Source organism: Malaya genurostris, chromosome 1 (genome assembly GCF_030247185.1).
Source record: "Malaya genurostris strain Urasoe2022 chromosome 1, Malgen_1.1, whole genome shotgun sequence".
Lineage (NCBI taxonomy): Eukaryota > Metazoa > Arthropoda > Insecta > Diptera > Culicidae > Malaya > Malaya genurostris.
The window spans coordinates 37,638,680-37,666,220 of record NC_080570.1 but is presented as its reverse complement, the minus strand read 5'-3'; the positions used below and the strand labels follow the sequence as shown (position 1 = coordinate 37,666,220).

Here is a 27,541-nt window from a genome sequence, read left to right as displayed (position 1 = left end):
CGTTGACCCATTTAACGAATTTATCTTCCAAAATATATACTCATTTGGTGAAATGGCTCGATCGACACGACCGTAAAAGAAACCGCCTATTCAGTGAAATGGCTTATTTGACAAATCGAGATTGCTCATTCTGGGAATTCGTCTGCTAAAGAATTTAATAGCTCATTTTTAAAATTGCTGTTATTTCGAGGAATCGATTCATTCAACGAAATAGCTCTTTTAGTGATATTCGGCAAATATCTTATTCAGCGATTTGAACTTCTTCGAACTTGCTCATTGCACTTCGAAAAATGACTTGTTCTGGCTTGAAAAATGGCTTGAATTGGTCTTCGAAAAAATGGCTCAATCGAGAAACGGTACTTCGAACAAATGGTTCGTTTGGTGATTTGATTTTAAAAGAATTTTTTTCCTCGGTGAAATAGCTCCTTCGGCCAAATCGTTCATTCAGCGAATGGATGAAAATAAAACGGCTCATCCGGCAGACGGATTTCGGAACGAAAATTCTCATTCCGTAAATTGATCTCCGTTTACCTGTCTCATTGGACGAATTTATCAATAACACATGGATCAATAAGTCCCGAGACTAACAATGGAAACAACATTTTTTTTTTGCAAAATTTTTTTTTATTCATCAACATAATCACCTTTTAGGGTGATACAATGGTTCCAACGTTTTTCCAATTTTTCAATACCATGTTTATAAAAAAAATATCTTTCGCTTCAAAATAAGCTTCAGTTTCAGCGATGACCTCCTCATTTGAGCCAAATCTTTTTCCCTGGAGCATGTTTTTTTAAATCAGCAAAGAGCCAGTAATCACTGAGGGCTAAATCTGGCGAGTATGGGGGATGGGGAAGCAGATCAAAGCCCAATTCGTTCAATGTCGCCATTGTTTTCATCGACTTGTGGCAGAGTGCATTGCAGCAATCGCGGCACCCACTTGGAAAAAAATTTTTTCATGCTCAATTTTTCATGAAGGATAGTAAATATACTTCTATATGATATCTGTGTCATCTCAGCAATCTCACGGAGCTTCAATTTACGATCTTTCATTATAAATTTTGTCACTTCACTCACATTTTCCGGTGTAACGGCTTCCACAGGTCTACCCGAGCGTTCCGCGTCATTTGTGTCGGTCAGACCACGTTTAAACTCTGCGAAACACCGACAAATCGTTGCTTTTGATGGACAAGAGTCCGGATAACATTAAACAAACTACAAAACGACTTTACTCCAACCTCGATAACTCAGCTGTTTCTGGTCGGATCGACTTAAAATCTTGACCCTTTTCAAGCAAAGGTTAGTACTCTAAAGACGTGGTTACTGGTTTACTACGAGCGCCATCTCTGCTTTAGTCTCGGGACTAATTGATCCATGTGTTATATACTAATTTGGTGAAATGGCTCTCAGTCTATTCAGTGAAATGGCTTATTTGACAAATCGATCACCGCAAAATGGTTTATCCTGGGAATTAATCTGCAAAGAAGATGCTCGCTTGGCAAATAATTATTCGAAGAAGTTGATATTTTAGTGAATTGATCTTCCAAAAAATTTGGTGAATAGCCCTTCGTAGATTTTAACCTATTTAATTGCAAAAAGAACATGTTTGATAGATATGCGAATCTCCAAAGTATTCAGTGATGTTCACGTCATTGCTGCACTGAGCGAAAAAACTGACATTACACCACGTGAAATGCTTCGTGGCTGTATGTTCTTCTATACCCTACGATTGATGTGTATTTCTTATCCGATCTCGCAAATTTAGTTTCCAAATTTTTACCTAAATTCTAATTCTTATTCATATTAGAGTGTTTATGGAACGTTTTTTTTTTTTGTGACAATATCAGAAATTTTATGTCAAAATCTGAATTTCTTTCAGTAAATTATTCGATCTTCACTTCTTTTTTTGTGATGTTTCACTTGATACTGATGCTGACTCGAAACCTGCCAGTCATCCTCACTCAATGAGACTGGACTTTTTGGTGCCTGCAAGTGTCAATTTGCAGACAAAAGAGGAAAAAAAGCTCTTCGCCTTCTTTATCTGTGTGTGAGAAGGTGAAACTGGTCAATTGTCAAACCATCGCGGAGCGGAGGTTCCGCGTGGCGAAATTGCTATTCCCTTTCCAAAGAGACATCAATGCGCCGCCACTCCGATGAGGGAAAAAGCGGAAAGAATCATCGATGCGTACAGAGCCCGAGACTGGCTGGCAATTCAACCAACCAATAAACTACTTTGAAGATCGCTCAGATATCAGATGGATATGCAATTTTAAGTTTTCAGTTTTTTCTTTCGTTCAATGATAGATCGTTCGGTAGTTTTATACATAATATCGAACCGGTCACAGCCGCAGCTGACGGATATCACCTACCGTCATCCGTGTTAATTTTTTCCCCGCTGCCGGTCGGAAGCGGGGTCGACCAGTGACAGACACGAAGCTGGGTTGGCATCTATGAATAATGCATGACGTTTTTTTTTTCATTTTTGCGCTTAACACTCACTCCGATGATCGGCTTTCGGGTAAAAGCTTGGTATTTGTAGCTTCCATTCCGTTGGATAGAAAAGGAAACCCGAAATATTAAATAATAAAGAAAAATTTGGAATCGAGACAACGATATCCGCAGATAACCATAACTTTGAAGGCAGTCAGTCCGTCAGTTAGTTGAGTAACCTCGGTGGAAAGTCATTTTGGGTTTTGTGTGGAAGGCATAATCGAAGTAGGCGATGGCGGCAAGCTAGTAAAACGTGGACACACGCGGAGGTGGAAAATGGAATTTCAAAAACCATTTTTGACACCGAGTTTCGGTGACACTATTTCAGTTGTGTAAGAAAAATTCGAGCTCACTTATCACGTCTTCGGAATCGACTTCACTGGAATGTGATTGCCTGTGGCGCGCAGAAGTATACAGAATTTTCTCACAGTCAGCTCTACTAGATTGTTATCCGTATCGTTACAAGCACTTTTGCTAATATCTAAATGCTATCGAAGGTAAAATGTTCTCACTCGAACAAATTTCGAACAATGGCAACAATTATATTTGGCATTGATAACGAAGTCCAGGGCCGGGCACGTTTCGGTGTTGCCAACACCCGCACCCTACCCCGTCGTAGGTAAGGTAAGGTGATAAAAGGTGGTTCTTTTTCTGGATCAATTTGTTTCGCACCCAAGGCCGTCGGTCAGTATGTTAACTTACTAGACCTGTTTTGAAGTAGCGCATTAAACAGCACGTTCGAACATATTGCTACAAAAAAAAAGAGCGGAAGTCACGTTTGTGTATGGGTGATAAATCAAGACTGACATTACGTATGGTCGTATCTGAAAATACCAGGCATTTTATTTCTATTCATAATTTGCGTTTTGTTCATCAAACTATTCAGAATTATTGAATGGATAAACTAATTAGGGAAAGGAATCGTTTCCAAGAACGGTGAATCTCGTAAAAATAAAATAATCCAATTTTATCAGTCTGCAATTAAACTTTCAAAATATAGTTAAATATAAATAATAAATATAAATATAGACTCATCTCTCCTTATCTATACAGACTTCGGTACTCACAAAAAGTAACTTCACTTCATTTTAGTTCTCTACATTACACCTAGTTTTCAGTAAAAATAAATAATGCAAGTGTTGAATATTTCAATTTTTTTGGATGCACTATTGCATTTCATTTGCATTCAAAACTAGCACTAGCACATTAGGGCATGTTCTGGAGTGTTCTAGTTCTAGATGCATAATTTATGTCAGTTACAAAATTTAAATCTGGATTTTAAAACAAGAAAAACTGGTTTTAAATTTGACAGAACTGGTCGAATAAATAAAACTAGAACGGCTTGCTGGGGACACGTTTGTTCTAGTTTCTGTTCTATTATAGATCTTCCATATGTTATAGAACTTTTAACTGCTGAATTTGCTCTTAGTGTTCCCAAATGTTCTATCTTACAAATGTAGGCTAGTGTAGACGATGCACCTTTTTTGCGACCGTTCTTCAGCACTGTCTTCTTGACATCAAGTTGTGACACTTTTTTTTTCACCTAAGGTGTGTGTTTGATTAATGCCGAAAAATTATCATTTAGTTGAATTTCAGGGTAATTTGAAGGGTCCGTGTCTTTTGGAACGGAAGTAACATTCGTGTAATGACAGGAACGACAGGATCGTTTTTTGTAAAAAAAATTGTTTTTCATATATTTCGCTGTTCATCGAGGCAGCTGCGATGAAGGTATGCGAAATATAACCGCTGCGCGTGTATGTGTGTGTGTGTAACATAAATATGCACTTACTTTTCTCAGAGATGGCCCAACCGATTTTCACAAACAAAGATTGAAATGAAAGGTCTTATAGTCCCATAGCCTGCTATTGAATTTCATTCCGATCCGACTTTCGGTTCCGGAGATATAGGATGTACAAAAAAAATGAAAAAAATATGCACTCACTTTTTCAGAGATTCAGCTGAACCGATTTTCACTAACTAATAGTCAAATATGAGGTATTATGGTCCCAAAGCTTGCTATTGAATTTCATTTGAATGTGACTTCCGGTTCCGGAGTTATATGGTAATATGTAAAAATTTGAGAAAAAGTTTACACTCAATTATCTGGAACAACTTAACTGATTCTCGCAAACTAAGATTCAAATGAAAGGTCTTATAATATCCTAAAAATTTGTAGAAAATTTTATCTGGGTCCGATTTCCGGTTTTGGAACTAAAGCGTGATATGTGGAAAATTACCAATTTTATTAGTAGTTTTTCACGATAACCAATTTTATTAGTATTTGTGTGTGTATCTGCGTATGTGTGTATGTAACGTTTTTTTGCACTAACTTTTCTCGGAGATGGCTGAATCGATTTTCACAAACTTAGATTCAAATGAAAGGTCTTGAGGTCCCATAAAAAATTCCTGAATATTATTTGGATATGACTTCCGGTTCGGGAGTTATGGGGTAAAATGGGCAAAAAAAAAGAAAATATGTGTTCTAACTTTTCTCATATATGGCGCGACCGATTCTCACAGATTCAAATGAAAGGTCTTGTGGTCCCATGCGTAATTCCTGAATTTCATGCGGATCCGACTTCCGGATCCGGAAATATAGGGTGAAGTGTGTTAAAAATTGTATACCATCACTTAGAATGGGGAAAATCCTTAAAAAAAATCTAAATCGACCTCAAATCTTTTCCAATTGATAGTTTTTATCAGTAGACGGTCAAACAAACCGATTTCGGTTATTCTTTTAGGAATCGAAGAAATTTGCCTTTCTCATATAGAAACCGTGAAAACCGACTTTTTAACCGAGGCCCGGAGGGCCGAGTGTCATATACCATTCGACTCAGTTCGTCGAATACGCAAAATGTCTGTGTGTGTATGTGCGTATGTGTGTATGTAACGTTTTTTGCACTAACTTTTTTCGGAGATGGCTGAACCGATTTTCACAAACTTAGATTCAAATGAAAGGTCTTGTGGTCCCATACAAAATTCCTGCATATTATTCGGATCCGACTTCCGGTTCGGGAGTTATGGGGTAAAATGGGCAAAAAAAAAAGAAAATATGTGTTCTAACTTTTCTCATATATGGCGCGACCGATTCTCACAGATTCAAATGAAAGGTCTTGTGGTCCCATGCGTAATTCCTGAATTTCATTTGGATCCGACTTCCGGATCCGGAAATATAGGGTAAAGTGCGTTAAAAATTTTATACCGTCACTGAAAAGAGCGAAAAACCGTAAAAAGTTTTCTAAATCGACCTCAAATCTTCCAATTGATAGTTTTTATCAGTAGACGGTCAAACAAATCTATTTCGGTTATTCTTTTAAGAGTCGAAGAAAAATAATTTTGAAGACTACCACAGTATTATATGATTGATATGAGAAAGGCATCATTACACCACTAGGTGGATTAAAACAGGTTTTGTTTTGTTTATTATCAAAGGTGTTTTCTTCACCGAATTTTATGATTATTCTCGGTACGTCTCTCTTACTTACCTGTTCAATTTTCACTATCTTTTCTACGACAATCCGTGCTCTGTGCACCATTTTCGCTCAGTATTCCAACGTTGTTCTGCTGGAAGTTCACGCCTTTTCAATCAAATCAATAGATAAACCAATAAACGGCTACACATGTGGTGAGGAGGAAAAGTTCGAAGATGGCATTTGAACGAAAATTGGTACAAATTTTGTGCTACCGATAGCCTTTTCCATACATTTTGGAGCTCGACTCATCACCGCAAAGGAATTATTCAGAAAACTGACTTAGACGGGCCTCAAAATAGCATAAAGAACCGACCCTCATATTATTGACATACATCTTATTAGTTGCCCATAAATGGAGCGTCGCAGCTCACGCAAATTTACGTGGAAGAACATTTAATATTGTGTCTAAAACTCCATACATAAAATTCATTGAAATTAAAAATAAAGGATATTGAGAGCAACCGTCGCGACTTGAACCGATAATCGTTGGATCGCAAGTACGTCTGTTATTAGGGATTAAGTCACCTGTAAAATTCAAATTTTTTTGGTGTGTATTCAATGTAAGATTGCACAGATTTTTATCAGAATTTTCTTATACACTAAGATCTTTTTTTATGCGAATTTTCAGATTTAATCGATTTAGCTGGTTCTGTTAAAGATTTTCGAAATTTATCTATAGTTGTAGCTTGCGTAGTGAGATCATGGCTTCGTATGAATGATAAAAATCGCTTTTTAGGCATTCTCCACGGTACATTTCCTCGTTTATCGTTCCGGTAGTGATGAAGCTTTGGATTGCTCTACCACAGCTGCATACTGTTTGCCAAACCAAATATTTTTTCGGGAAACCTGTTCTTTTTCTTTGTTCTAGTATAAAAAGACATTCCGGGCGGCTCCTTAAAGTTTTCCACCACATTCCAGTTTCATTGTCCATTGTCACGCAGAAAAACTTCGTCAAATATTCGCGATACAACTTGCGAGCCCGGGTTTAGGCCATCATTTTCTGTTTATTATTACGGTTCGGTACAGTTTTCACCTTGAACGACTTCATACCTTGCCGTTTGCTTGTTTCTATCTTCAGTACGTTCCTGGACTTTTCTGCAATATTTGCTTCACCTTCGCGTTCTTCTGCTGGTTCCTGAGATCCGTTTTTGTCCAGCTCCCAGCCTTCCGGGCTGTTGTCAAACGCGTATCGAAACGTTATGGACAGAGCTTGCCGGAAACCAAGCTTTTTTGCAAGCTTTCTTACTGACAGATCATTTATTGCCAATTCACTCCATTGAACACACAAAAACGATCCTTTTTTGGGCATTCTGATTTGTTTTTTACAACATTTCCGGCCTAATAGCAGCAATTTCCGTTGTGATATTACGTTTTAGTTCTTCAATGATCTACGGTTTGTGGGCATACACCTTGCTTTTCGAATCTCGACGAACATTAGATTAGATCCTATCAGAACTAATTGGCTCAAGCGGCACGTTCCCCTAGTTATTTGGAGATTTGTGCCTTTGATCATCATCACACAAAGCGTGTCGGGCAAAACTGGCACAAAAATACGAAATATTTTCAGTGTCTGACAGTGATAGTAAAACAGGCACTTACTATGCATGGTTATAAACCTTTTTACTTGACTGAGGGAGGTTGTTTAACTTGTTAACTGATTCCGACTATGCATCATTTTATATGAGAACTGGAATAGCTGTTCAGATTTAGAATATAGTTTTAGAACTCAGGTTTAGAATTCTAAACCAGATGTTTTTGAACTTTAGACCGAAATCCCGAAACACTCAGAACTCAGATCCAAAATTATTTTGTTTTTCATTAAATCAGCTCTAAACTGCAGAGTTCTAGACCAAAATGCATGTCTAAAATTTCGTTTCAAAGTATAGTTCTACAATTATAGGCGTGAAACTGAATTTAGGAACTAAATTCCGGACTGAATTCTGGATCCGAATTTGAAAACGGAATCCAGGACCGGAATTCTGTAACTAAAATTCAACTGCGCATAAAAATCCTGGTCCATAGCTCAGGGCTTAGCTTCAGGTTCAGAGTTCAGAGCCGATCAAGAATCCTGGTCTCGAATTCAGTTTCACAACACTGGTCAACAAGTCTGAATTCAACAATTCAGAATTCAGTTACCGTGTTCCGATTCAGAGTTCAATTTTTGAATTTAGCATCAAAATTGAGTTTCAGAATTCTGTTCTAGCATTCGGTTCCTGCATTCCAGTTCCAGAATTCAGACTTTTTAACGTCATCAAGCTATGTCTCTGAACTATCCACTTGCCTTTTTTTTGTTTCAGTAAAACGATCAATGACTAACATGACTAAGACTGACGTTTCTGAATCTGGCTGATTTGTCAAATTTGGCTTAAAAAACATTTCAAAATTGACATTTCCTTCGTTTACTTTCTCATTCGACTAAATCTACCTTATTGTATTAGGTGTACAACTTTGCTTCAGCCGTTTTTTTCCAAAATTTAAAGCTTTATTGCGAAAAAGTGCTTACAGATGTATTATTCAAAGTAACTTTCTCCCATCTTTCCGGAAATTTTCGGATCCCGGCTCGAAAAAAGGAGTCCTTTTTTGACGCTATCCATGAAGCAACCCGTTTTTCCAACTCTTCGAAGGATTGAAAATGTTGATCTGCCAGGCCGTGTGCCATCAAACGGAATAGGTGGAAGTCAGAAGGGGTGACATCTGGGGAATACGGCGGATGGGGCAAGACTTCCCATTTCACCGTTTTCAGGTACTTTTTGACCACTTTTGCGACGTGAGGCCGAGCATTGTCGTGTTGGAGGATGACTTTGATACTGTGGCCGCTTTTCTTTTAGCGCGCGACTAAGGCGCATCAGTTGCGTTCGGTAGCGATCTCCTGTGATGGTTTCACCCGGTTTTAAGAGCTCGTAGTAAATTGTTATTCATCTTTGAAGGTTTTTTCTCTTCCACCATCACGTTTGTCTTCGACATCGAAATCACCATTTTTAAAACGTTGAAACCACTCCCGACACGTTCTTTTACTCAGAGCAGCATCACCGTAAGTTTCTGAAAGCATTCGATGCGCTTCAGTTGCATTTTTTTTCGAATTGTAACAGAAAAGTAAAACTTCCCGCAAATGGCGAGAATTGTGCACATAAACAGACATTTTCGAGCGTGAATAATACGAAAACAAGAACAACTGTCACTGAAACGGCGATGACAATTCGTTAGGCACTGTCACTTTAAAGGCATTATGTGTCGATACGGTATACAGTAAATGTCTTAATTTGGAAGTAGCATCAACTACATGTTCGAATTTGTTTTTTATTCATACCGCGTTATACTCTGAGGACTTTGTTTTTTAAAAAGATACTACAAACAACAGACTTTACTACATTTTATTCATACGGCCCTATATATTTTGTTTTTCACGAATATATTGTACGTAAATGTGAAAATTAAAAAAGTTATTCACAGAAGAGAAAGTAAACGAAGAGAAACTCTCATTGGTTTATGTGACATTATGAAATTTTCACGTCGATTTGTCCTGTCGTCGAGCTTTGTTTTGCTTCTCTTTCTCGTCGAACCGAAACACAAAGTTGGCCTTGCTTTTATTGCTATGGTTTCGATGGTTGACAAATTGTGGAGACCGAAAAAAAGTCGATTAGGATCTAACCGTACGATTACTTCAAATGCGGGAGCTTTTTTATAATTTTGACAGGTAAATTTTCACAATAATTAGATCATCTATTCACTCTCACCGCGCGCGCACACACACACACACGCTTACCGTAACGAGCCTGGATGGTCAGGGTGAGGAAGAATTGGGAAGCTCCCCCCATCGGACGATACACGTTTAATTGATTCTTAATCTAATTATGCGTTTAGCTACAATAATTTAATTCTTTTCATTGTTTCCATTTTTCCACCTCGTTTCTATTCGAGAAATTCTAATTGCGCCATGATACTTCAGCAGTGAGCACAAATGAATGCGATGAGTAGAAATGGAAGCACGCAAAAGTTCCCACCCATGTCTCCCCTGCGGCTCCCAAGGCGGACGATGATGATGATGATGATGAAGATGATGATGGTTGATGGTTGAAACAGATTCCCAAAGTAGACGAAGAGGGAATATGGCAACAGTCAAAACTTCGTCAGATTTACGTAATAAGCTTGATTGAACTGCTGATGCGATTGCCACACACACACACACACGCAGCAGCAGCATCAACGGTCTCAAGCGATTCCAATTCCGGCATCATCTTCGGGAGTGTTTGCAGCAAGCAATTCATAATCGCCCTGTTAGATACACTTAATGAAGGCAGTTTAGCAGTTTAGTGGGCCACAGTAGAAACCAAACGATGATGAAACCGGCACGTGCATAATCACAAAAGCTAGGTTAGGGATTAACTGACCAGTAAACAAACTCTGCTATACCGATTCACCAAAACAAAAATAAAAGCCTATCTCTAATCAAACAATTTCTCTTTTTCATCTCGCGCACAGATCGACACCAACAAAGACGGACTGATTGAGCTGAAGGAACTGAAAGATGCCCTGGATCAGGTCGGCTTCAAACTGCCCGGTTACCAGGTCCGGTTGATGATTGACGAGTACAGCAACAAGCAACGGTCGCAGCACGTCGGCAAACTGTCCTACGATGAGTTCGAAAACCTGTGCATGGACCTGAAGGCGAAGGATGTCGCCAGTACGTTCAAAACGGTCGTGTCGAAGAAGGAAAACCTGGAAACGCTCGGAGGTATGTCGGATTCGTCGGCAGCTGGTACGACGCACTCGGTTCGCGTCGAAGAACAGTTGGCCTTCAGTGATTGGATCAACTCGAATCTGGGCTACGATATGGATTTGAAACATCTGCTGCCGCTGGATGCGGAAGGTAAACAGCTGTACGACAAAATTAAGGACGGTATTTTGCTGTGCAAAATTATCAACCATTCGTGCCCGGACACGATCGACGAACGGGCGATCAACAAGAAAAACCTCACCGTCTATACCAAGTTCGAGAACTTGACACTGGCTCTGGTATCGTCGCAGGCTATCGGTTGCAACATCGTCAATATCGATGCTCACGATTTGGCCAAAGGCAAACCACATCTGGTGTTGGGGTTGCTCTGGCAAATCATCCGAATCGGTCTGTTCAGCCACATCACACTGGACAGTTGCCCGGGACTGGCCACGTTGCTTTCGGATGGTGAACGTCTGGAAGATTTGATGAAGCTGTCGCCGGAGGCAATTCTGCTACGGTGGGTCAATCATCACCTGGAGCGAGCGGGAATCGCCCGACGTTGTACGAACTTCCAGAGTGACATCTCCGATTCCGAGGTATACACTTACCTTCTGAATCAAATTGCCCCCAAGGATGCCGGTGTCACCGTGGAAGCCCTTCGGGTAAGTTTAAGAAAAACATTTTTTAAGACAATATTTTTACTAACGAAAATGAATTCAATTTCAGGAACCGAATGCCATCAACCGGGCGGAAGTTATGCTCCAACAGGCAGCCAAACTAAACTGCCGTTCGTTCGTTACCCCTCAGGACGTGGTGAACGGTGTGTACAAGCTGAACTTGGCTTTCGTGGCTAATTTGTTCAACAACCATCCGGGACTGGACCAACCGGATGAAATTGAAGGTCTCGAGGCGATTGAGGAGACGCGCGAGGAAAAAAGTGAGTGCTTTAAAATTTCACGTTTGCCACCAAATACAAAAAAAAAAATACTCACTTTTTTCGATTGTAGCCTACCGCAACTGGATGAATTCGATGGGCGTGAAGCCGCACGTCAACTGGCTCTACTCGGATCTGGCCGACGGTATCATCATCTTCCAGCTGTTCGACATCATTCAGCCGGGTATTGTCAATTGGAAAAAGGTGCACCAGAAGTTTACCCCGCTGCGAAAGTTCATGGAGAAGTTGGAAAACTGCAACTACGCAGTTGAACTGGGCAAGCAGCTTAAATTTTCCCTCGTTGGCATTGCCGGGCAGGATTTGAGTGACGGCAACGCCACTCTGACTCTCGGTGAGTGAACTCCTATCACACACACGCACACCAGTCGTGAAAATAATCCAATCCCTCCCCTTCTGTTCACACAGCTCTGATCTGGCAGCTGATGCGTGCGTACACACTGTCCATCCTGTCACGGTTGGCCAACACCGGCAATCCAATCATCGAGAAGGAAATCGTCCAGTGGGTCAATTCGAAGCTGCAGAGTGCCGGCAAGAGTACGAGCCTGAAGAGCTTCCAGGACTCGAGCATTTCCGACGGGAAGGTGGTTATCGATCTGATCGACACCATCAAACCTGGTAGCATCAATTACGACAACGTGAAAGCCGGCGGTAATGCGGAGGTAAGCTTTTTGACGGACAGTACAACAGATACGAACTTTTCCTTGGGAAAGTTTAAAAATGAGCGCAATGGCGGTAACGCAGAGCTATAGTTCATTGCAATATAGGGGAACCGACGATGAGAGTGAGTGGCTTTGGCATTGCTGCGCATGTGCTACTGGTGTCGGTAAAGTAGAATGCGATTCGATTCGAAGTGATTCTATTTTTGGCTTCCACTGGAAGGGTGGTGTGGCGCTATTTTTAGTCTTTTTGAATTTAGATCGGCGTTGAAGTATGAAAAATCGAACATAATAAGGTGGATTGTTGTTTAAAAAGAAAACTATAATATGGTTCATAACGAAACTTCTACGTAGCCCCCTTGGTGTAGTATTTTGAGCTACAACTTGATATATATTTGCTACATATAATTGAAACTTGGTGATTACAGTTCAAGTTGATTCAGGTTTCTACAAATATGATCAAATAACAAGAAAATTGTTTGCTTGAAGCTATTTTGTTGCTATTGTAATTTTTACCATTCTTGAAACGCCCTCACTTGCATATTAGTCACATATGGAAAATCGGTACGTAGAGAAAAAGACTTTAATTTTCATTACCGATTTTGTCGTGTCGACTTACTCTAACTATGGGACGCTTTTTCAAAATTTACCCTGTACAAGCATGGGCATAGAACTCAATCGTGAAAATTTTTTGTTGTGCTTAACCTAACAACGTGATTTTTGCTACAAGCTATCGGAAATGTGATCATGAATTTGCGACTAAACTTTCAACAATGTGAGATAACCATAAATAACAAAAACAAAGTTTTTTTAACTTCAGGAAACCATGAGAAAAACTTATCACGCTTGTCGTTACTGGCGAGACCAGTTCCTTTTGGCTCTTCTCTGGAGCCACCAATGTTATTGACCGCAGAGATTCCTTTCTGCAGCCATCAATATTGAGGGGTTCTGTATTGAAGCCTAGTGTAATTCTTTCGCGGCCGGATAGCTCTCGTAGCGGTCTATCCATCTTGAAAATCAATTACACTTCGGCTGCTTTCGGACAAGTAAGTTACCCTCTGACTGCAGTGAATTGCAAGTATTTTATTTTAACAAAAACTTAACTATATATAACAAGTATTTTCCTTACAACAAATGTAAATGTTTCGCAACATTCTCGGTTTTCCCTTTCTATCCCATTGCGGGATCCTAGCTCACACGGATACCTAGCTATGTCAGCGCGCGCATCTAGTTTTACCTGCTTGTTTACAAATTTATTATTTACTTCATACATCCTGGTGCGCGGCTCAGACCGATTCTGTGTGTTTTCATATTTTGGTCCTTATCGAAAGCTGAGCGGAAAAATTGTATTGCTCTAAATGTGGAAATTCCTATATTTGGCCCTAGACCCGCTTGAAGAGTGGCTTATCTCGGCTTGCACACAAATCATAAATCTAACATACCTGCTTTATTCAGGCACTACAACCGCTTGAAGAGCGGTTTAATTTTGTTCATTATTTAAATAACACTTTACAATGTCTAGACCCACACTTTGGGCATCGGGTAAAATCCCTGATTTGATTTAATTATAAACTGATATTCGCGCCTGGAAGATGGTTTTGTGGTAGTCAGGCACATATATTAGTCCCGATGTTCTTTTGGACTTTGAGGGAAAATCGTTCATTTCTTCTAGTGCGTTAGACGGAATTGGATGTCGTGGTGAGGTTCTTTCACCAACATCAGTAACAACAAACCTGGTATAAAGCATCAAATACTCAGGTCGTGCTCTCTTTAGGACTTCGGTCGTTGAGAGGAACAGTCACCAGCAATTAGAGCAGACCATTTTGTGTTTAATTTAAGATTTAGAATTTAGCTTCAAAAATTCGTTTTAAATTTCTGCTCCAGAATTTAATTCCAGAATTCAGAGCTTGCATGTTGGAACCGAATTCTGGCATTGGATTCTGAAATAAGATTTCGGATCTAAATCGCTTCTTTTTAGAACTATTAATATATTCCCAAAGAACTATACGAAGTTTCCTATGTATTTCTACAAAAAAAAAAAAAAAACAGGCGGGTAATGTCACAGACATATCAGGAATCATAACAAATTGGCTCAAATGGCACGTTTCCCTTGATATTTGGAGATTTGTGCCTTGCCATCAATTTGTTTTTAGCATCATTTTCCCGATATATGAGGGAAGGATTGAACGGAAATGGTAAGGTTTGGACTAGGAGGATGGGGAAAATTGACGACACAAAAACACAAAAAAAAGCAGAAGTAAATTCTGCATCCCTAAAGGATGCTGAACAATCTGCTGGGGATTACATTTAGTGGAAGAAGAAGTAAATTCTGAATCTCTACGAGGTCCCGAACAGTCTGCTATAAAATCTATTTAGGTTTGTTACTAACAGTTCGGCTGAAACGTTCGTATCGTTTAATAGAAACACACATTTTTTTGCCAAAATTCGTTTTTATTATTCAACATAATTGCCATCAGAGGCGATACAGCGATTATAGCGATCTTCCAACTTTTCGATACCATTTTTGTAGTACGATTTGTCCTTTGCCTCAAAATAGGCCTCAGTTTCAGCGATTACCTCTTCATTGCTTCTAAATTTTTTACCAGCGAGCATTCTCTTGAGGTCTGAGAACAGGAAAAAGTCCCTGGGGGCCAAATCTGGAGAATACGGTGGATGAGGGAGCAATTCGAAGCCCAATTCGTTCAATTTCAGCATGGTTTTCATCGACTTGTGACACGGTGCATTGTCTTGATGAAACAAAACTTTTTTCTTCTTCAAATGAGGCCGTTTTTTTAAATTTCGTCCTTCAAACGCTCTAATAACGCTATATAATAGTCACTGTTGATGGTTTTTCCCTTTTCAAGGTAGTCGATGAAGATTATACCATGCGAATATTTTGGGATTCGCCATAACCTTACCGGCCGATTGTTGAGTCTTTCCACGCTTTGGGTTCGGTTCATCGCGTGCAGTCCACTCAGCTGACTGTCGATTGGACTCCGGAGTGAAGTGATGGAGCCATATTTCGTCCATTGTTATATATCGACGAAAAAAATCGGTTTTATTTCGATATAACAGCTCCAAACACTGCTCAGAATCATCAATTCGTTGTTGTTTTTGATCGATTGTGAGCTCACGCGGCACCCATTTTGCACAAAGCTTTCTCATATCCAAATATTCGTGAATAATATGTCCAACACGTTCCTTTGATATCTTTAGGGTGTCAGCTATCTCGATCAACTTCACTTTACGGTCATTGAAAATCATTTTGTGGATTTTTTTCACGTTTTCATCGCTAACAGCCTCTTTTGGACGTCCACTGCGTTCATCGTCTTCGGTGCTCATATGACCAGTACGAAATTTTGCAAACCACTTACGAATTGTTGCTTCGCCCGGTGCAGAGTTTGGATAACACTCATCAAGCCATTTTTTGGTATCGGCGGCACTTTTTTTCATCAAAAAGTAGTGTTTCATCAACACACGAAATTCCTTTTTGCCTTTCTCTATAGAAAGGTATTAGAATTGCTGGAAAAACCGACTTTCAAACGGAGCCTCGGAGACCCATAGTGTTATATACCATTCGACTCAGTTCGACGAGATCGGAAAATGTCTGTGTATGTGTGTGCACTTTTCGAAGCTATTTAAACGCTCCATTTTCTCAGAGAAGGCTGAACCGATTTTAACAAACTTAGGCTCGTTTGAAAGCTACTGTCGGGCCATTGATCAAGTTCGAAGATCAAATGGCTGTGACTTTTGGTTCCGGAGATATGATGGTATAAATGACGTAACCGACAAAACGTGTTGTTTCTTTATCGCGCAAGTTTCTCAGAGATGGCTGAACCGATTTTAACAAGTCTAGGCCCGTTTGAAAGCTATTGATATGACATTGATCAAGTTCGAAGATCAAATGGCTGTGACTTTTGGTTCCGGAGATATGATGGTATAAGTGACGTAACCGACAAAACACGTTGATTTTTACCTCTCTTATATATATATAAGGGTGCCAATATTTTGGGATCACCTCTAATTTCGTGAAGCGCTAGTGCTCAAAAGTTTAAGCACCTCGAAAAATGTTCTCATGCAAAATTTGAGCTAAATCGGACATGCGACGAGCGTTTATAATTTTTTCCTTGAAAGGACATTTCACATATTTGGATTTTTGATTTTGATCACAATTAGAAGTGGTTTCATTCATTATTAGACTGTAAGATCGTCATTGTTGTTAGAAGAATTTGGAATAATGGAAAGAGATTTCAGTTGGGTACAGGCTATTTTGAAGAATATAAATTAAATTAGACTCGGAACAAACCCATAAGTCTTGATTAACGCTGATTTTGTGGTGGGCTTAAGAAAGACTGATTAGCCTCGAAGCTGACTAATTATTAGTCTTCAAAAAGACTGTTAGTGATTCATGTAGCCTTGGAAAAGATTGAAGAATCGATGCAACTCTATGTAGCCAGAAATTACGAAGTTATATTTCCTAAAATAAGTTGACAAAATGCAAGCGAATAATTTCAGAAATTTTTCTCTCTGGCAAATAGGAAAACCTGGAGAACGCCAAGTACGCCGTCTCGATGGCCCGGAAGATTGGTGCCCGCGTGTATGCCCTGCCGGAGGACATTGCCGAGGTCAAACCGAAGATGATTATGACCGTGTTTGCGTGCCTGATGGCCATGGATTACGTGCCGAACATGGACAGTATGAAAAAGAACGGTACATCGGGTGCTGTGGTGGTGGCCGGTCCTGCCGTCGCTCCCCCAACGGAACAACCCCCGGCCATTAAGGTTTCACCCGTCAAGGTCGAAGTGGTGGAAAACATGGCGGCGGCGTCGGTACCCACGACGACGCTACTCACCAACGGCGGTATTGCCACCAACGGCAACGGCGTAGGTGGCGAGGAGGATGCGTCGGCGTTGGTCGATGAGTTTGCCGATTGAAGCCCCGGAGGTGGATTGACGGCGACGGTGGCAGGGTAAGACATGCGATCCGGGCATCGGCCGAGGTTAGTCAGAACGGAACGAGTAGTTAGGCACATAGGATGTTTAATCATGGTTTGTTTTAGATGGAATATTGTTTCTGTGACATAATTTTTTTTTGGTTTAATTTTGATTGATTTTTCGCAACAGCGATGGAAGTAAAAAACACACTCTGTTCGATGTTTTCTTGTGAAGAAAATTCATTCTATAGCTCTAGTGTGGAACTGTGTAGTAAAAGGAAAACGCCAATACAAGTTTTCCTTGAAAAACAAAAAAAAACAACAACAACAAAAGTAATCTTTTCTTGTCCTGTATTTATGTATTCTGTAGTAAGTTAATCTTTGTATCATATTATTTTATACACTTTAGAGCATTAGGCGTTTAACGGATTAACGAATCATTTTCCGACGTCCACCTTGACGACGGCTTGCTGAGATCGGCAAAATTAACAAAATTATACTATTTGATAAATATTGCTGAAGAAAAAAATTGTTATTTTTCGCATACTTTTTTGTCATATTGCGCATAAATGAAGGTGAAAAGTTTTGTTATATTTTTTTTTTGCTTAATCCAATTATATGATTTAAATTATTAGGCAAGAGTGTGCCAAATTGAATTGTACTTCCTTCTATTTCTATGGTTTGAGTGGCTCCTGAACGGTGGACAAATCAGCGTGAATGGCGTCGAATGTAAGAATTTGAATGATTTTTTTTCTCCCAACTCTAATGTACACTTGTTATGATTACCAGCATTAAATTTAAACTAACATTAAAAGTATCTCAAAATTATTGGAAAGGAATTGGCGTTCTTGGTGTAAGACGTAAAAAAAACAAAAAATTTCGCATTATAGTTCTTTTTTCAGTTGCCAGAACGACAACCAGAAAACTAACAGAAGATAAAAAATCCGAGTTTAACGAAGAATTAATTCTCTTTTTCTTCGATTGATATGTATTCTGTGTATAGTAAGATAATTTCCCTGGGCTTATCCCAGCAAATGATGAAGTAAATACTGAATTTAACCGAAATAAGCCAGCACCACCTACCACCACACCATGTAATCAGCACTAAGCAGCCTAGATTACGTAGGGTTAGGGTTTAAGATGCAAGCACATACCGGTCGTATCCGTATCCGTTTAGAGTTGGAGAACAAATAGAACAATAGCATTTTTTTTTCGAGTGACATTTTTAATCGGTATCGGAATTCATTTCCTGGTACAAGACATGGATCAGGGAGAGTCGTTGTCGGAGCGAAGAGCAAGCCTACTAATCCTAGGATGGAATTGATTGCCCTGTGTGGAAGGAAGATAAGCAGCTGGCAGTGTGTGTGTTTTTTTTGTTGTAGCTCCCGATGACGACGCCAAACGAACAATTGCGAGCGTACATCCCAAAAATCACAATAAGCAACCGAGGCCGGGATTTTTTTTACAAAAACCATACATAACCAGAATCGTATCGTAACACACAGTACAGTACTATCATAGAAGTAGTTAAGCAAGAAGGGCTGCGACATGTTCATCGAGAGTAAACAATTATTAAAGACAAACTGAATTGAACTTGTTTAGGGCTAATCACCGCAATCACCGATCAGTTGGTACTAATATATATCGGCAAGTAGAATTACGTATTCCATTGCATATGAGCGAGAATAAACAACAAATGGTAAACAGTATTTTTTTCTCGGGGCGAGATTCAACTTTCTTCGAACATTTCCCCGACTGATGATGGCAGAAAATGATGACAGAAAACAATCTGGGGTGGAATCATGTAAGGTGATTATAACCAAGTTCTGTCACCACTGCTGAAAGGCTAACATCACTATCAAACGTTGGCATTACGTAAGGTGATAGTCACCACGATTTAATCACCTTCATGTCAAAATGAAGGTGATAGCAATTTAGTTATCACTTTTAGTAGTGATTTAATTTTTTGAGAAGTGGCTTTATAAATTATTGTCCGTTAGGTGAATTTTAAGCCACTGATATAAACATAACCTACCAATATTGGTCGGAGAGGATAATTTTCTAATAAAATTCGTACTGATATTATGTCAAAATTAAATACCAAAATGAAAAGTAACTTAGTTTATATAGTTTAAAGAATTCATAGAATGAACGGTAGTATTTATCAGTTGAATCAATTCATTCATGCTTTTTTTCTTCATAAATACGTTTATTTCTTAAGGCAGTTTACATAAGTTTTTCTTCGCCGTAGCATCACTTTTACATAAAACTCTTAACCTAATTTAATTCTAACATAGTCACAACGATTTGAATGTATTAAAACATATTCCTCTTATCACTTAAATATCATCTTAGGTAATTCGTCCTTAATTATGAAATCTACTCGGAAATATTATTTGAACCAAACGATTAACTTCTATAAATTATAAAATAAGCTGTTATTTTCAGACATTTTGTTGATAATTTCATAACCTGTTCGAGTTTGTTTGTATCATTACATAATTTCTAATTTAGCTATTGGTTGAACTCATGGACGCAGCTGGAATCAGAACTAAGTCTTAAAAGGGGCCTTTATTATATTGAAACTCCAATTTTCTTTATGAAATGATAAATAAGTTTCATGTATGAAAGGTCAAGACAAGCAAGAATGTCTCGAACTGGAACATTGGATAGTCTACCTTGGGTACGCAAAGAATTTATTAGTTGAGATCTGACATCACGATACTCCACGCATTTCCAAACGACATGATCAATATCCCAATAACCTTCGCCACAAGCACAATGATTAGTCTCGGAGAGCCCAATTCGAAGGAGATGTGCGTCTAACGTGTAGTGATTGGACATGAATCTGGACATCACACGAATGAAATCCCTACTCACATCCAGTTCCCTGAACCATGCCTTTGTCGATATTTTCGGAATAATTGAGTGCATCCACCGACCCAGATCATCTTTATCCCAAGAAGCTTGCCAGCTGGCAAGTGTTCTTTGGCGAGACGAGCTATAGAATTCGTTGAAAGCAATCGGTCTCTCCGAAATTTCACCCTCAATAGCACCACATTTGGCTAAAATATCGGCTCTTTCATTGCCAGAATTCATTTATGTTGTAATTATTATTTGAAGGAATATCATTGGGGTACTCGTAGAGTCAAAGATAAATTGCTTTCTGGAAAAGTGGTAAGTTTATGAATGTAGACATCTCCTGTTGCATACATAACGTAACAACATAAAAAATCTATGCTAACATTTTCATTAGAATTAGATGGCCGTGACTTAGTGAGCGACATATCAGTCTCGTTCAACTGAACGAGTAAAAAAGATTAAACTGCGTTCTTATTTTTCTTCTTGTGAGTTGAACTAAATAAGGCAATATTTTTGGACAATTAGTTGCTGGTAATCATAGTGGATATTCGTAGTACCGGTGGGTAAAATTTCCAAAATGGAACTAGCATTTGAAAGCTCTGTGAAATGCCATAATCGTAAAGTGAATGAAAACTACACACAAAACTATTTAACGGATCTTTCTCATTCGAGAGGAATGACATCCGTTGTGAAACATCAAGAAGATCTAACAATTCGTGTCATTTCAAAGCTAGCAAATTTATCCCAAAGAACTGACTGTGACATTGATTTCCATTGAAAAATAAAAATCGGCACTAAATTAAACCAACAAGTGAATTTTTTTATTTGTTTGTGCGCAGTTTGCCATACTCGCGAGGCATTTTTTTTCAACGTTACTCTTCGATCCATACAAATCATCATTGATAAACATGACTCGAATTAATGAAAAGGATTGAAAACTATAGGAATAAAAATTTAGATTTTAAAATATTATATGGGTTTACACCACTTTCATATGTTACTCCTCCTAATATCAACGGTATACGCCACATTCATATTTTACTCCTGAAAAATTGACGTTTCTTGACAGGTGATAAATGGAGTGAAGTTGGCTCAATCACCTGTGATGGTGATAGTAAAATAGTAAAAGTGATCACCTTTGGTGATTCCAAACATTCTGGTGATCACCTCTTTATCACCTGGAGGTGATAGTCACTTATCACCTTACATGATTCCACCCCTGATTTAGTGTCATGACTTCATATTTTATACTTGTTTTACCGTCGAAATCAATCAATGTCACCATTGCTGGTCGTTCCCATCACATTACCGTACCTCACAGTTTAAATGTTTTTGCGGTTATTTAAATCCCCGGAAGCCGGCTGCCGCGAGATACTTTTACGCAGAGAAACTCGAGGACTGATCATCGAAGAACAAACGGCGCTACAAATCATGGCGAATCACTCACTTTATTTATTATTTATTTATTTATTATTGAAAAATCAACAGACACAAGCAGCTTTGGATAGTTTTTCATCAGTTTGAAGTAGATTTTTGAGCAGTTTCAAATAGTTCTTCGAGTAGTTTCAAACATTTCTTTAGTAGTTTCAAGCATTTTGTTAGCAGTTTCAAGTAGTTTATTATTCAGTAGTTTCAAGCAATTTTGAGTAGTTTTTTGGCTAGTTTTTTTTCGAGCAGTTGTGGGTAGTTTTCCGACCAGATTCAAGTAGATTATTGAGCAGTTTCGAGCAGTTCTTCAGATAATTTTTGAGCAGTTTCACCAGCAGTTTTAAATAGTCCTTCAACCAGTTATTGTGAGAAGTTTTAGATAGTTTTTAATGTGGAACACATTTTTGTTTTCTATATAAGGGTGCAAACTAGAAACTCAAGAAAAATACACGTAAAAATGTGGTCAGGTTTTGAACAATTACAGTATCAATTATCAATATCATGTCACCATTGGATTGGAAATATTTCTACGTATTGATTTGAATGTTCACAGCCATGTATTTTTAATTGTATATCATTGAAATGTTGATTAATAGCTAGCAGTGTCCTGTTTTATCTGCAAAAAATCTCCGGCATACCGGATTTCCCTGCCATAGTCGACGGTTTTGAAGGAGTAAGCGATATATCAAAGGGAAAGCAGCGCTCTGATTGGTCAATCGATGCAAAAGCGAAGCTGTTGGAAGCACGCGAAGCTATAAATATAAGATAAATTATAGCTAACGTTTCAGTCCTACACGTAGCTTGCTAGAGGTAGGTTGTTGCTAGACAGCAAGACAAAAAGTGCCATAAAACGATTTGAAGCTTCAATTGCTATGCTCTGATCTTGTGTCATGAAAGATTGGATGAAATCCCATGTTATGTCGTTTCGCCTGAGAAATTGACAACTACCCCAGGGTAAATTTTGAGTGCATAAGATTATTTTTTATTTATATAAGATGAACTCGATTGATAATGAGAAAAAGTTCATCGCTTCAACCGAAATCGCAGAATGGTAGTAATGGTAGAGAAACGCTATAAAAATAACTGCTTGTACACAAAACTTCAACACAAGCTTGGCGAAGAGAAGCTTAAATATCGATATCCATATCGCAAGCATGTACAAACTTGCATATAATTGCATACATTTGGGATATTGATGTAATTTCGTCGACTACAAAACAAATACAAATCACGACTATTAGAGCAAATTCAGCAGCTAGAAGTTCTATATGGAAGATCTATAATAGAACAGAAACTGGAACAAACGTATCCCCAGCAAGCCGTTCTATTTTTTTTATTCGACCAGTTCTTCTGTCAAATTTAAAACTGGTCTACGATGCCGTTACATTTTTTGTATATTTGAAACACGAGTAAAACACTGCTGGGGCTGTTAGTTTTTCTTGTTATAAAATCCAGTTTTAAGTCTTGTAACTGACATAAATTATACATCTAGAACTAGAACACTCCTGAACATACCCTTAGAGTCTATATTCTGGGTTCGCGTGTTCGATGTTGGTTCTTAATAAAGATCAATCTAATCAGACCCTCGTGCATTTGCGAATTCAAAAGTGTGACGATTAATTGAAAATATCAATCATTAGAAATTTTGGTTGCCTTGTTCCACATCAACGGCTCGAACAACCCCATGGGGCTGATCCTTGTAGTTTTTAATCAATTTTAAGTAGATTTTTCGTAGCATTTCCAGCAGTTCAGTTGATTTTTAGACTAGTTTCTAATAGTTCTTCGAGCAATTTCGAGTGGCATTTCATTCAGAAGTTTCAAGCAGTTTCGAGTAGTGTTTTGGTCAGTTATTCTGAGCAGTTTTGGGTAGTTTTTCGACCAGTTTCAAGTAGATTATCGAGCAGTTCTTCAAATAATTTTTGAGCAGTTTTATCAGCAGTTTTAGAGTTTTTTCATCAATTTCAAGTAGATTTTCAGCAATATTTCCAGCAGAGCAGAGAGCAGTTTCCAATATTTCTTCGAGCAGTTTTAGGCCATTTTTCGAGCAGTTTCGAGTAGTATTTTATTCATAAGCTTCAAGCAGATTCGAGTTGTTTTGTGGCTAGTTATTTTGAGCAGTTCTGAGTAGTTTTCGAGCAGTTTCATGTAGTTTTTAGAGCAGCTTTGAGCAAATTTTTAGTGCAGTTCCGAGCAGTTTTTTTCTGGCAGGTTCTAGTAATTTTTAACTCGATTGGTTTTTCGTTCAGTTACGAGTAGTTTTTCAACCAGTGTCAAGTAGATTTTTTTTAGCAGTTTCGATTCGTTCTTCGAGCATCTCTTCGAGTCTTTTTTGATAGTCGATAGTTTTTCGAGCATCTCTTCGAGTCTTTTTTGAGTAGTTTTTGAAGCAGTTTCAATCGATTTTTAGAGTAGTCTCAAGTAACTTTTTAGCAGTTTTTCGTGCAATTATTCGAGTTTTTTTTCAAGTGGTTTTGAGTAGCTCTTCAAGAAGTTTCGAGTTGTTTTTCGACCAGTTTCTAGAAGGCTTCAAGTTTCAAGTAGTTTTTAGACTAGTTTAAAGCAGTTTTTCGAGCAATTTGAAGCAGTGTCGAGCAATCCTTTGAATCGTTTCTGATGCAGTTTCGGTTATTTTTTTCGATCAGTTTCAACTAGATTTCTAGAAAGTTTGAAGTAATTCTTCGAATTATTTTTAAGTTGATTTTTGAGCAGTAGTTTTTTTTAGACATTTCATGCAATTTCGAGTATTTTTTTCAGCAAATCTTAAAGTTGTTCTAACAGTTTCTATTAGTTCAGTTGTTTCGAGCAGTTTTGAGTAGCTCTCCAAGAAGTTTCGAGTTGTTTTTTTTACCAGTTTCTAGTTGACATTTAAGTAGTTTCGAACAGTTCTTCAAGTTATTTTCCATGTGATTTTTCCAGAAGTTTCAAGTAGTTTTTAGAGTAGTTTTTCGAGCAATTATTCGAGTCGCTTTTCGAGCAATTTCGAGTAGTTTCAATTGGTTTTTCAAGCATTTTCAAGTTGATGTTTAACGGTTTCGAGCAATTCTTCGAGTTGTTTTCCGAGAATCTTTTTCAGTCTTTGAGTAGATTTTCGATCAGTTTCAAGTAGAGTTTTGAGCAGTTTCGAGCATTTATTTGAGTTATTTTTTACCAGTTCCAAATAGTTTTTCCAGCAGTCTCAAGTAGTTTCAAGAGTAGTTTTAAGCATTTTTTCTAGTAGTTTTGAGCAATTTTTCGAATAGTTTTACAAGCAGTTTCGGATTGTTTTTTTTATCTAGTTTCAAGTAGAGCAAGCAGTTCTTCGAGTATCTATTCGAGTAATTTTTTTGCAGTTTTGAATAATTTTTATAGCAGGTTTAAAAAAGTTTCTCAAGCAGTTTTGAGCAATATTTCGAGTAGTTTTTTCAACAGTTTTTCGAACAGTTCTTCGTGCAGTTTCGAGTTGTTTTTGTACAGTTATTTTGAGCAATGTTGGGTAGTTTTTCGATCAGTTTGAAGCAGATTTTTTATAGAAGTTTCGACCAGTTCTTTAAAATTGATTGTTGAGCAATTTTTTCCGCAGTTTAGGTTGTTTTTTACCAAGTTTTGGCTATTTTCTTTATCAATTTCAAGTAGATTTTTGAGCAGTGTTTCCAGTATTTTAAAGAGCAGTTTCAACTAGTTTTTCGAGCAGTTTCATGAAATTTTTAATAGAATTTTGAGCAGTTCTTCAAGTATCTTTTTGAGTAGTTTTTCTAGCAGTTTAGAATAATTTTTATAGCAGTTTTTCGAGTTTCTCTAGCGGTTTCGAGTAATTCAGTCATTTCGAGCAGTTTTGAGTAGTTTTTCAAGCATTTTCGTGTAGTTTTTCGACCACCTATTTCGACTAATTTTTCGAGCAGTATAAAATCTGCTATTGAGTTTGATTAAAATCCGACTTCGGATTCCGATAATGACAATTTATACGGCTTTCAAAGCAGTTTTTGAGTAGTTTAACCTGCATTCTCGAGTAGCTTTTGGAACATTCTAGAATAATTTTTCGGGCAGTTGTTTTGAACAGTTCTTCGAGCAGGTATTTTTGGACCAGTTGAGAGTTACTTTTTCAAGCAGTTTCAAGCAAATTTTTGAGTAGTTCTTCATGTAATTTTTTCCAACCGTTTCAAGTAGTTTAATGAGCAGTTTTTTCGATTAGCTTTGAAAAACTTTACGAACACATTTTCGACTTATTTCGAGCAGTTTCAAATAGAGATTTTGGAGCAGTTGCGAACAGTTGTTCGTGAGTATTTTCGAGTTGTTTTTGAATAGTCTTCGAGTAGATTCTCTAGCAGTTTCAAGTAGTTTTCCGTATTGTCAATTTTATGTTTATGTGAAAGGTATTGTATTAGGTAGTTTAAAAACTGCTATTGAGTTTTATTAAAATCCGACTTCGGACTCTGATTCGGGCAATTTATTGGATTTTTTTAAAGTTTATCAACCAGTTTTTGAAATTTTTTGTTGTGTAGTTTTAAGTGCTTTTTTGAGTAATTTTTCGAATCGATTTTCAAGCAATTTTCTGAGTCGATTAGTTATTTTAGGTAGTTTATCGAACAGTTTTTCAAGCAGTTTGGAGCTGTATATCGAGCCAATTTTCGAGCAATTATTTGGTGCAGCTTTTCGCTTTTCGAGAGATTCTTAAAGCAAATTTTCGAGCAGTTAGATTCGTGAGAAGTTTTGAGCATTACTTTTAGCTAGTTTTGGATTATTTTCAGAGCAGTTTCAATTAGTTTTTCAAGCAGTTTCATGTAGTTTTTGAAGTAGTTTTCAAGCAGGTTTAAGTAGTTTTTCAACTACGCTCAAGATCAAGTTCAAATTTTGAGTAGTTTGCCGACTAGTTCCAGGTAGATTTTTTTAGCAGTTTCGAGCAGTTCTTGGACTGGGGTTTTCGACCATTTCATTGAATAATTTTTTAGTAGTTTCTCCAACCGTCTGAAATAGTTTTTGGAGTAGTTTGAGAAGGGTTTTAAACCATTTCGTTACTTCGAGCACTGTCGAGTTGCTTTCTGAGTAATTTTCAATAGTTTTCTGAGCAGTTTTCCGTGTTGTCTTTTCGAGCAGTTCTTTCATATAAAAGGAGTATGTAATAATTAAAAAAACTACTATTCAATTTTGAGAAAAATCCGATTGAAGCAATTTATTGGACTTTTAGAACAGTTTTGTAAGTAGTTTATCGTGACTTTTTGGGCATTTTCGAGCAATTTTTCGATATTTTTATCGAGCAGTTTCGAGTAGTTTTATCGAGTAACTTTCAAGCAGTTTTGACTAGATTGTCGACAACACTCAAGTTTTGAGTAGTTTATCGACCAGTTTCAAGTAGATTTTTGAACAGTTTCTAGCGGTACTTTGTGTTATTTTTAAGTAGTTGTTCGATTCGTCTCAATCAGTTTTTAAAGTAATTGTTCGAGTAGTTCTCCGAGCAGTTTTGAAAACCTAATTAAGCAGTTTCGTGTAGTTTTTCAAACAGTGCTTTTAGGACAGTTTCAACTAGCTTTTCTAGCAATTTCGAGTAGTTCTTCGAATTGTTTTGCGTAGTTTATCGAGTAGATTTGAGCATTTTCCCGCACTGTTTTCTCGAGTAGTTCTTTCATATGAAAGGTAGTGAAGTATGAACTTTTAAAAACAGTTTATCGAGCAAATTTTAATTTAATTTTTAAGTAGTTTATCGTGCAGAATTCGAGCAGCTTTTTGAGCACTGCTTTTAGGACAATCTCAAGCAGTTTTGAGTAATTTGTTGAGTTGTTCTGCGTATTTTTTCGAGTAGATCTTCGAGCATCTTTCCGCACCGTCTTCTCGAGCAGTTCATTTATATGAAAGGTAGTGAAATATGAACTTTTTAAAACAGTTTTGAGTAGTTTATCGTGCAGTTTCGAATAGCTTTTTGAGCATTTTCTAGCAATTCTCCGAATTGTTTTTCGATCACATTTGAGTAGTGTTTGGAGAAGTTTTTAGTAGTTTTTCAAGCAGTTTTGCGCTGTTTATTGAGTAGATTATTTATTATTTTGAGTAGGAAAGACTAG

At 37.9% G+C, this 27,541-nt stretch overlaps 1 protein-coding gene across 3 annotated transcripts in view; it reads left to right on the top strand.

The window, feature by feature from the left end:
• Positions 1–18,931, top strand: part of LOC131437518 (plastin-1) — an 82,867-nt gene extending 63,936 nt beyond the window's left edge. For all 3 annotated transcript variants that reach the window (XM_058606928.1, XM_058606920.1, XM_058606937.1), the window contains 5 exons: positions 10,441–11,340; positions 11,405–11,615; positions 11,686–11,964; positions 12,039–12,292; positions 16,828–18,931. In XM_058606928.1, the coding sequence (XP_058462911.1) occupies positions 10,441–11,340; positions 11,405–11,615; positions 11,686–11,964; positions 12,039–12,292; positions 16,828–17,223 (2,040 nt within the window). In that variant the 3' untranslated portion in view covers positions 17,224–18,931. The remainder of the gene's footprint in view (positions 1–10,440; positions 11,341–11,404; positions 11,616–11,685; positions 11,965–12,038; positions 12,293–16,827) is intronic.
• Positions 18,932–27,541: the final 8,610 nt, after the last annotated feature.